This window comes from Glycine max, chromosome 15 (genome assembly GCF_000004515.6).
Source record: "Glycine max cultivar Williams 82 chromosome 15, Glycine_max_v4.0, whole genome shotgun sequence".
NCBI lineage: Eukaryota > Viridiplantae > Streptophyta > Magnoliopsida > Fabales > Fabaceae > Glycine > Glycine max.
The window spans coordinates 6,448,882-6,460,482 of NC_038251.2; the positions used below are offsets into that span (position 1 = coordinate 6,448,882).

General features: G+C 31.5%; 1 protein-coding gene across 2 annotated transcripts; it reads right to left on the reverse strand.

Annotated features, from left to right (window-relative positions):
- Positions 1–5,298: 5,298 nt before the first annotated feature.
- Positions 5,299–10,374, reverse strand: LOC100790657 (O-fucosyltransferase 8). Of its 2 annotated transcripts, XM_006597419.4 has the most exons (10): positions 9,818–10,373; positions 9,085–9,171; positions 8,870–8,969; positions 8,647–8,717; positions 8,267–8,355; positions 7,853–7,973; positions 7,628–7,771; positions 6,378–6,709; positions 6,031–6,271; positions 5,299–5,757 (listed from the first exon to the last, which is right to left on the reverse strand). In XM_006597419.4, the coding sequence occupies exons 1-10, from the start codon at positions 10,082–10,084 to the stop codon at positions 5,449–5,451; spliced, it is 1,761 nt and encodes a 586-aa protein (XP_006597482.2). In that variant the 5' UTR covers positions 10,085–10,373; the 3' UTR covers positions 5,299–5,448. The 2 variants fall into 2 exon arrangements, with proteins under 2 accessions (XP_006597482.2, XP_040865877.1); XM_041009943.1 differs by lacking the exon at positions 9,085–9,171 and having other exon boundaries at positions 9,818–10,374.
- Between the last annotated feature and the right edge of the window lie 1,227 nt (positions 10,375–11,601).

Sequence of the window (11,601 nt, forward strand, 5' to 3'; positions counted from 1 at the left end):
AATTCCAACATCGAATGCGATGGATAACCTGTAGTTATTTTGATTAACAAATAATTAGGACAAACACGGAAGAATATTGCTATCAGAATTTTCATTTATCTAAGAAAATAACTAGGAACATTTCGCAAGTCACTATCCACTTTACTTTCGAGCTTCACTTCTTTAGTTGGCCAGTCAGCTAGATTTTCACGTCCTAAAATCCATCTATAGTGTCAGATGATAAATCTTAATTAAAACAATTTTATATATTTCAAATAACAATTTTAAAGAGATAATGTGATAGTCTGATTGATCAGAGGTGGAAGGAGGGAGTAACATGAATATATGTCCAAAAAAAATTATTCTTTACTTCCCTAACTATATGGTTGATATTTATAAATCTTATGAAATGAATTTAACTTTTACATATGACAATGCCTTTATTTATTGAAAAGTTTTTTATTGATTTACTTTTACATAAAATTCGCAGATTTTTATTCAATTCAATCCAAGTACTTTGTGATTTATGATAGATTTGGGATATACAATAGTTCCAAGAGATTAGAAGTAATATTCATGGGAACTGAATAAAACTTAAGGAATTTATAAGAAGTGAGATTGAAGTTTGAAAAGGAGAAAATTAGTTTGAGACTTCAATTTAGTTGAATTATGATATTTTTGTTTGTGCTTTGAGTAAAGATACTTTAATCAATTAATTTAATTTGTAAAGTTTTTGTCTAATGCTTAATAAAAAATTTATTAAAAACCTTTGGTAACATTCAAAAAATATTGTCAAATTATAAATAAATGTTACTGATACGTGTTTTGTGACATTTTATCCAATGTTATATATAGTGTATGTTACTAAAGCTTTTTTTGTAACATTTTTAGGTTTTATCAACATGAACTAGGACGCACAAAATGGACCCAGTCTAATGGATTAGATTAGAATAAAAAAAGGTAATTCATATGGAGCCTTTTTAGTTCAATCCATATAGTCTATCCAACCAACTTGGTTAGTAATATATATTAAATATTAAATAAAACATAATAATTTATTAATATAATTTATAGTTTTATATATTTAAAAAAAACATATAATGTAACAAATACAACATAAAATGCAAAATAAATAATTTTTTGTCTTTAAAATTTTTAATTTTCTTATCTAGAATCAACTTTTTAACTTTTATTTATTTATTTTTAAATTGGTCTGAATAGGTCCAATAACCTGACATAAGATTGGGTTGGCCTAAGAAATTCCAGCGCAAAATAATATGGATCAAGTTTGGGATAATTTATTTTTACCATTTGACCTGATAAAACGGATTGGGCCAAACATTTGTTAGTTCTATACAAAAACATATTAATAATATTTATTTATAATTTGATGATATTTTTTTAATGTTTCCAAAGACTTTTAGTCATATTTTTTTTTCTAACACTTAATAAAAAATGTTGTTAAAAGTCAATATGTATTAGTGGACAAATTTTCTTAACTTCTAAAATAGAAGAATTTAATGAAATTAAAAAAAATTGAAAGCCCAAAATTAATCACACAGTTTAAACTAAAGGGATTAAAATGCTATTAATTCAATAATTTAACATCTCTTCTTCACGAAAAGGTCAATTATAAGTAATAAATTTTACACTGAAGAAACGCAAATCACAGATGAGATTATTTTTGGTGGAAAAAATGATTAATACCAATGTTTCTAAATTTCTTTCAGGCTACATACACTCATATCTGACACATTAATTAAAGTGGAATGCTTCAGTTTTGGAGTTCTTTTGTCTTTTGCTTTATATACATTTGTTTCCAAATATGATACAAATCTGAGCCATCATGGTCACTTCACTATTTTTTAAAAGATTTTCATGGGACACAGTTACTTTTGACCTTAAGCTATGGAAAAACTCAGTGATGGTTTCGACTAAAGTTGGTTCCAGATATATCAGATAAGATTTAGTTCAATTTTGTCTTTGTCAAGTGTGAGTTAAGCATCCTTTATATATCTTTAAGGTGGAAACCGGCACTAGAGATCATAGGCTACAACAATCAAAATACCTTGGATATGCTTCATGAAGCAATTTTATGCTATTGAACTCACCCAACTTAAAGCATGTTTAGTTCAGCGTTTTTCCAGAAAAATTCACGACAGCACAGAAGCAAGATAATTAATGTAGCTTCCATGTCTTTTCAAAATTTTTACGTGAAAAAAGTAGCATGCTTACATTTCAGACGTTGAAACAAAGACACATTTCAAAGTTTAAATCATTGGCTACACCAACCCAAAACTTCCAAAAACAATCCAAATCAGTGTGTGCAAGCAGGCCCAAAACTTCATAATATACTAGATGACCCAAGCCCAACATGTTAATAATTAAGATTGCTTTATCATTAGAACCCGAACAAAAGTTTAAAAACTAACAATAGCAATAACAAAAGCTGTAAAGCCCAAGAAAAAAACAAATTAAAATGCCAGAGATGGAGGAACCATGAATATTCCGAGAAATTTTTTTGTAGCACAAACTCAATACATCACTCTTAAGCACAACCAATGAGAAATTTATAAGTAATTAAATTAAAATTAAAAAATGTCAAATTGTAAGTTTTAAAAAAATAACATTTGAAAAAAGATCCCAATTATTCCTCGTACCTCTCTAACTATTAATCAACATTGTTCCCTTGCTATGCCTCCATTGCCACCGATAATGAACTCCATTTATCTCCCTATTGTGCCCCTCATGAATAGAACCATCAATGTAAATCTTCACATGCAGTTTTTATTATTAAATCATTTTTGCAGGAGAAATTGCATTAGTAAATTGGTAATTTGAGGTGTTGTGTTTGTGTGAAACAAATGCATGCAATGTTAACTTGTGTGATATGTTTCGTATCTTGCAATGATTAGGGTTCGATTGAAAACAAAAGATGGGAAAATGGCTTGTGGTGTGCTATGTGCACTAAGAAATAAAGTTTTATTCTTTTACCATTTGGGACAATTTTAGGATTCTTCCGTGATTTGTTGTAGAAAGAATAAAGAAATAGGTCTAACAATCTCTTCACCCAGACTTGAGAAATGTTGTTCGGCAGCCAAAGATGGAGGAAGATGGTTATAGTAAAAACGTGTTTGGGAGGAATTAGGGTTACTTTCCTCTCTTTTTCTTTTTATCAAATGTTGAATTTTATATTTTATTTTTATTTTACAGGTTGGCATTTTTAAAATTTTAATTTGATTACCTGGAAATTTTCCATTGATTGTGCCTAAGAGTAATTTGTTATGTTTTTGTACATACAAGAATTTGTTGAATATCAATGGATAAAATATATTTTTTGTTTTTGTAAAATTAACAAAGTTCAAATTTCTTTCTTATAATTTTTTTTATCTGTTTTCTATCCTTATAAAATTATAATGTGTAACTTTCTAGAGAAGATAAAGATCATCATGTAGTGATCAATTCTCCATTGTTGCCCCGGATTTAAGTTATGAAATATTAGATTTCATTAGGAATACTAATTCATATTAGATATTAGATAGAAATCCAGGTCATGATACCTAAGAAACAAGACAACATCTCCATAAACAAGCTTATTTTTTTTCCAAATGCATTCCACCCAAATGTTAGCCAATGCCTCCATGTTGTGCCTGCTCACCCAGATGTACTAGTACATTAATGTTATTAGCAAGTGAGATACCCTTTATATACATGATGAAACCTCCATTCTAGGCCATGAAAATCCTTTGCCACAAGCTCCCATGAATGATCTTGACTTTAATCCTAAAAGTAACGGTAGACTATAAATTAAAGATGCTACCAAAATTATATATCCAAAAGACTGCGCCAGAAAAGTTTGAACAACTGAATTTAGCATATCAAAATAGGATCATAAAGCAAATTAGAACAGATAGCAAAACACTTGATCACAATCGCTTTGAGAAGAGAAATCAATGCATCATAATTCATAATTACCAAGGGAGGAAAGCAATCTTCTGCTCCTTGACGAGGCACTAAGAATCCACCATAATTGTTGGCGTCTATATCAGTGAGAGTCTTGCCGAACATATGGGTAGCTGTTGACTTCACCAAAGCTTCAGTTTCCTAATCTTCCCCGTCAGTATCAATTTCAATTTCCCACATCCCACAAGCTTTCCTTCCCTTGCACGCACATCCACACTCACATACACGCATACTTTTGCAAGCACACACATTCATGCCTCTGCACACATGTCACTGCTCGCATCTACATTAATCTATAATGATTCTTAAACATGACATATTAATTGACATACCAAGAACAAAATCAGGTGGATTGAGTATATGTACCAAGGAAAACATATAGAACAATCAACACATTTATAGGGATGGGAGACACATGCAAGGGACTGCACTCACTTAGTTGACAACTTCTTAAGAGGGTTCCTAGACTCTTCGTTCTTCTTTTCTAGTCTTCTCTTCAATTAGTTTCCTTAATCTCTTTCTTCGGTTCCTTCCTTTCCCAAGACGTGCCTTATGAGGTCGTGGGTGTGACTTATAAACTCTAAAACCATCATTGGGCCCTATTAGTATTAGCTCCTTTCTTTAAAATTCCATTTCTCCAAACATAAACCCATTTGTTAAAAAACTAATCGAATCCTTCCTAATTATAAAAACACCTCCTTGAATTACTATTATTTCGATCTTTAGCAGGATGTTACACATAATTTAAATAATTTTATATATAAGCCATTTTACAATATGTGTAAAAAATGAACACAATTGTAAAAATGCCCGCGTAACTGACTAGTTAAATGCATATTTAGGGTTATGATTGCAATGTATCCTATGTTTGATAAAGAAGAAAGAAAATGAAAGAAAAAAGAAAATTTTGAAATTTAAGTCTGAGGACAAGTGAAAGGAAATAAAAATTTAATTTTTTGTTTCTTCAGGTCAACTTTACTTCAGATTTTTCTTATATTTTCTCTTCACCAGTCAGATGTAATTGTTCTTGTATGATCAATGTTGCTTCATAATCCAGTTCTGATATCTGGTAATTAGTTGATATTGTTTGTTTGATACAATATATCTCATATGTTGTTGGACAGGCAACAAAAACGGAGGCAGAGGAGAAATGATCTAGTGAAAGACGGTTGGAGAGAAGATCGTGACCCATTCATTGTGGTCTGCAATAAATATTTTTTTTATTCCCTTATCCTATGCATTTGAAATGCAATTGGATATTTTTTATTGAAAAAATTTCGAACTTGTACGATATGTTCTTTTTGACACATTATTACAATAATACTAACCACGAATTAGAAAAATAGAAATTCATTCTTTGAAACAAAAAAACAATTTTATTTTTGTATATAGGATCGTGAATAAGATATGATACAGGAAAGAAAATAAAAAACAATGGCTAAAGAAACTCAATCTCAAAAGTGTTTTATATGAACAAGTGTTCTGGTCTGCTAATGCAAGGACTAGCTAATGGTGTTTGCTCATACACTCAGGGCACCTGGGATTTCTATAAATGCTTCGGCCATAACTCCTAATGCCAGCCTTCTGAGCTTCAAGAATCATCTTCTTTACTCTGACTTCAAACCTGTTCCATCTTATGGTGTCATTCTCCCTCAAAATTGCGGCTAGCCTTGTCTTGTTTGGCCGCAATGTAGGAGCGTGATGGCCACCATAGTAGGTTCTGAATCCAGATACCAATGATGAAAGTTGGCTACCAGAGTCAGTCATAGCAAATACATCAGCACTTGCACATGTAATGAAATCCAAAGCAGCCAACTGCATTGACATCAAGTTAACATTATAGTTGACATTAACAATATTGTCACAGATAAAAATCTTCGTTAATGAATTTCCCCTAGTTATAAACCAAGTAAAGTGCCTATTTGATTCTGAACCTTAACATGTACTTGGGTACACTTCAATAAAATCTAGCAATGTATTGTCAAGAACATGACTCAACATTGAACATTGGGATAATGACTTAACCTGAATGAGAATTTTTTAAAACACGGTAGAATGAAAATGATAATAGATATAATACCAAATTACCTGAGAAGAAAAATTCCTGAAAGGTTCCAGTTCATTGTATGTAAGCAGGGTTTCCTTTGTGATCACATTGGGATAGAGGCTGGTAAAGGGTTCCATTCTTGAGTTTCCCCCATAAATATGAGAACCAGCCAAGTAAATGTAAGTTTCCCGTTTAAAACCAAGACCTGCTAGAACAAGTGCTGCTTCTTCTGGTGTCAACGGACATCTTCCTAATTTTCTCAAATGCTTTGGAGAAATAGAGCTATAAGCATCAATATTACGCGCAAAAAATATTATATTAGAAGACTACAAGGATATGTAGCAATCAAAAAACCTTGTTGAAAAGCATATAGTAGAAACATGCATACGTTGAATTCTTCTTCAAGCGCTCAAGAAACAGAGGAAAATGGCGTTCTCTATAAGCTTGTAGTTCCTTTCTCTCCTCTTCTCCACCTCCAAATTCACATAAGGAATAGGCCACCATATCTATTTCAAACCTCAAGTGCAAAGCAAGATATTTTTCTGAGCCCCTTTTAGCTTCATGATATTCATTGTTGTGGATGAACTTCCCCAGCAATTGAGTGTCTAACATGCTGTGTCGAGCACCATATTTTCTAATCCTTTGGATCAATAACGAGCCAATTTGTTGAATTTTTGGCACGAACTTCAAAGCATGGAAATTACATTTGCATCTTAACCTCTGCAAATGCAATTATTTCAAACATATATAAATGCCTTGAACCTTTTAGAACATTTAAGTTAACTACTATAATATGAATAAATGAAGAGTGAAGATCTGATGCAAACAACACCAAGTGTTCTGATCTGATTACGGCATAGTGAAAATGAAGAATATCTGTCCAAATGGTAGTGTTTGGTGGAAAATGATTTGTGAAGTACATAGAACAAAATTAATCAGATCATATAAAACGGATAGCAAATCTTAGTGACTAGGTGGTTAAGGAAAGAACAGAAGAATATATGTTACCGTTGTTGCTTTATTGAAGCTTCTGTTAACATTAAGTACATGTGTGAAAAGATGGTGTTGTGCACAAGCAGTAGTCGCCAAGTGGGAAATCTTTAAAATGTTTGGACCAAATATCCAAAAGAAATTCTCACAAGGATTTTCATTAATCATTATCCATGATTATGAAATTCCATAAGGGACAACTTTAACCTCAATTTCCTTTAAATTAAACTAAGGCCTTAAAAGGTAACAGTTAGATATTTGATCTTAACGAAATGATGCATATTTCTGGTTGTTTGGCTAAACAGCTTAATTAAGTGCTTATTAAATAAGTGTTTATCATATCAGTAATTATGCATAAGGTTTTTCTATAAATGAAGTGGAAATAAAGTTAAATTATTTTCATATAAGTTGTAAATTGTTTTCATAAGTTATTCTGGAGAGTTTATTGAAATAAGCTAAAACCAGCTTAAGAATATATCATAAACTATAAGTGTTTATGTCGTAAGATAAGTTCAAATAAACTATTAAGTATGTGGTAAACCAATAACCGTCCTATTAACAGCTGAATATTGCATATAAGGCAAACTTCTGATAATGTAGCAACCTATTGAAAACTAGACAACCAAGGTAAGTAGGTAAATGTATAACCTGAATATCAGAAGGCATTGGATCAAAACCAAGTCGATTTCCGTATCCCAGGAAGTGAACAACTCCATTTTTCAAAAGAAGAGGAAGCACAACTTTAATATAGTTAGCAGGTGTGGCCTCCTTGCCAAGATCTGCATCTGTAATCTAAAATGCAAGGTGTTTATTGAAGTTGTTATAACAAGTACAATCGGTCTTCTCAAGTACATCTGATAAAAGATTACAAACCTGGCTACCAATCGCTTCTACATCCAGAGATTTCATATGAGGTGGAAGTTCCTTCTCAAGCTTGATGTCATCCTTCAAGATATTCATGAAATACTCCTCCTGGTATATGTCACCAAACTGGCTGCATTTTTAGTTAAATATTTAATAAATTGTTAAGTCATTCAATTGAAATTGCAATCTGGCAATGAAGGTGTATGTCACCAAATCGTACTACAACTTGAGATTTTGATAATTAAGGTAACTATTGAACTATTCAAATCACATTAGGCAATTGGTTATTTAGTATTATTTCAGGATTCACATCCAGATCAACACGAGTGAACAAATGAAAAATTTTACTGTATAAAAAGAAGTAAAACAAGACCTGTATAAGTGAAAAGTTCAGTTATTACTTTAGTACTGATCATTTCATACCTTGGATCCTTCCACACGTTGCTGTAAAGAAATTTTGGAATAACTAGGGTTGCATTAAGGAGAGATGCCACAGCAACAGCATTGCAAGTCTGTAATCACTACAGTAGTCTCATTACTTCCATTATTGGAGATACCATACAAAAAGAAAGGATAAAAGATCATATATTATTATATGTATAAGAATCAACTACGTGCTTGATATCCATTATCTAAAATGACAGCAACATCATTATATCAGTCGGAGACTTAATTTGTTGTTTAAGAGCAACCCCTCCTTTTCTATTCCACGATTATGGATTATTGTATTTGTATTCTTCTAGTAATGTGCAATGTTGATATTTGAATGTCGGAAATGATATGAATTAACTGCCTCTACTTACAGCAACTCGTTGTTGATTAAGACCTCCATTTGCACTGACTAAGATGTAGCCATTATTTTGTACAGGCTTCCCTGTCACAGATTATAAACTGGTTACAGAGTAGTATACTAGGAAAATAATTTTTTATAATAAATTGCTGATATAATAGTATAAGGAATAAATTCATATTAAATGTTTTGCATGTTTTATAACACCAACCAATGCATAGGTAAAAGTCACATACTGGGATTGGTTTGAACTTTTCTTTCTGCACAAGGTTTCCATAAAGATGCCTGCCGAAATGGTTCCACCCATAAATTGGATGACTCTTGCTTGAACTCCTTCTGTAGTAACAAAAGCTCAGAATATTAGACACAGATGAACTTCAAATATAATACAGTATCTAACATACTAAATATTTTTTTGTCTAAAAACCTATTAATCTGTAAATTTGATAACCTCTGCAAGAGCACTGGAAGCCAAGTTTAGAAGCCGTTCATACATATATACTGGCGATTGTTTGCTGTAGATGTAGGAATCTCTACCCTTTTCATTGAAATATACGTTAGTTATCTTATGCCAATCAGCAAATATCAACGCAAAATATCATAAATTTTAAGTACAAGTTAAATTGAATTCTACTGATTTGAGACGTGCACCCCAAATATTCAGATACATCACATCCAAAATATTGATACATAGTCTGTAACTTCCACTAGCAGAAATCAAAAGTGTACATTCATCATGGCTAGAAACTGAATCACAATTGACATCAAAGTACGTCTAGATTTAATCGATAAGTATACCGAGAAAAGGACTAGCCTTTGTGATAATAAAGATTAAATACTAATTCACTATTAATAGCTACATCTTGACATGAATATGATAAACTTTTTCATAAGCATTTGTAGAAGAGGAAAATAAGAAAGAAAAATGAAATAAATTTCTCCATAAGATAAAATTGGTTTATGCATAAGCTAATTTGTGGAAACTCTTTCATTTTAGCTTCTCCAAAATCTTATTAACTTATATATAAGCTAATTATTATAGCTTATGAAAAAACTTATTTCATTTTTCCTTCATATTTCTTGTTTTGTAAGTACTTTCATAGAAGTTTAATATAATCTCTAAAATGATTTGCAGATAAGAATTCAAGGAGGGTACTATCAGGCAAGAGATGATGTACTTGTACCTGAAACACACTTGAACTATTTGAGGCTGCACTGGGTTGAAGATTTGTAAACTCAAAATAAGAGATGACAAGAGAGTCAAGAAGGAACAGGCAACCCAACAATCCAAACATGACAACAATGGCCCTGATGTGCTTTTTCCCTACATTGAGCCCCCTACAATAACTGCATTTTGAAGAATCACTTTTCAGCCCATGAAGCAACAAAGTTTTGGAATGCCAACCCTGAAACTCTGGACGCAGACTTTTATGTGACCCTTGTTTCCCCATTACACTACTACCTATTATCAACTTAAAGTAGCTAAAACTTATGAGTTTAACTATTCACAAGGGCCTCATGCATCTCTTTTTCCCATATAAAGATGAATAATATATGGCCAATGGACAATGATGAATAGCTGAAATGAAAGATAGAAAATGGTCACTAAAATAATAACAAGGAACTCTAAGAAGCCTGAAAAAGTCTATGTTTCTGGTGTATTGCTGACTCTCATGGCTTCGAAAACTGAACCACGTATTCAAGTTTGGTGGCAATAAGAAATTAGGCAAAAGAGTGGAGCTTTCTGGTATGGAAGAATTAGGTGATGGAGATATGCTGCTGAGAAAGTAGTAGATGAATGAGTGAAATCCAAGCAAAAGATGTAAACTCAACTATGCATGAGTCATTGAGAACTTACCTTATGGAATAAGAATGAGCATATATTTATGTGGAACAACAACTTCCCACCAAACACAACACTGACAACAGGTGTTGGGGTACAGTTTCAGCTTCCAGACTTTCCAATTCCATCTTTGTCAAACAAAGGAGTGAAAGCACCAACAACCTTTTTTTTTTCATTTCTATTCAGAATTGAGTTTTGTTCCAACAAACATGGCTTGTTTACATTACTTGTATGGTTTGGCGGGTCTTTACCCAATCCATGTTCCATTGAAAGCCATAACACTTGATCCTGAATCATTTAATTTGTTTTTATCAAGAGTTTGGTCTTCCAATCTCTAGCCTTTTTTAATCTATTCTAATTATTTGAACAAAGCAGACAAATTTTGAATTACTTTAAATTTTGTAAATAACTTTTTTTAGTTAAGAGAGAAACTCTTAACTTGTGTGACAAGTGGCAACACACTTTATTAAATTAAAAATAAATATATTCTTTTTTTGAAGTGAAAAATAAACCATTCTTATTTCTTTATTTTCAAAAATAAATCACATTATTTAGCAGTAAGTTTGATCTTAGCTCCGTCAAAAAAAGTTTGAACGTAGCATTTTATTTAAAATGTCATTTGTCAATTTTTAAAAATACCTATGATTTAAACTTTCGAATTTTATTTTAATTTGGCATCTCCATAATTAACTTTTCTTAACATTTATTTCAAATTCTCTTAAAAAACATTCATTTCAAATTAATTAGAGTAGTTTGGATGATAAAATGATTTTTTTTTCTTATTGAAAAGTTTAAATGAGTTGAATCTCAAAACTTTAACGGGATGAACAAGTCTCAAGGTTCAAATAATACTTATTATGGGTGACAAAATGGGCAGAGCGGCCTAATCCGAGTTGGTCCATCGGGTCAAGTAAGAGAAATGAATTTGATTAGACTAGCTCATATTCTATATGGATTTCAACTTTTTAAGTTCAACTAGGTTTGATAGTCCATCGAGCCGATCCATATTAGTATTTTTTTTCCTTATTATTTTGTCTAAATTTTTACAAATTTAAAGAAAAAATATTTTTTTAAAAAAATATAAGGCCAAAATAGGCTCAATTGAATTCATGCCTATATTTCTTG

Excerpts from the sequence above, each read along its gene's own strand:
- LOC100790657 (XM_006597419.4), bottom strand. The coding sequence starts at position 10,084 with ATGGGGAAACAAGGGTCACATAAAAGTCTGCGTCCAGAGTTTCAGGGT. Across the intron at positions 8,970-9,084 it reads CTTCCAGTGCTCTTGCAGAG|AAGGAGTTCAAGCAAGAGTC; the intron begins GTTATCAAATTT and ends TTGTTACTACAG. Across the intron at positions 5,758-6,030 it reads TCAGGAATTTTTCTTCTCAG|TTGGCTGCTTTGGATTTCAT; the intron begins GTAATTTGGTAT and ends ATGTCAATGCAG.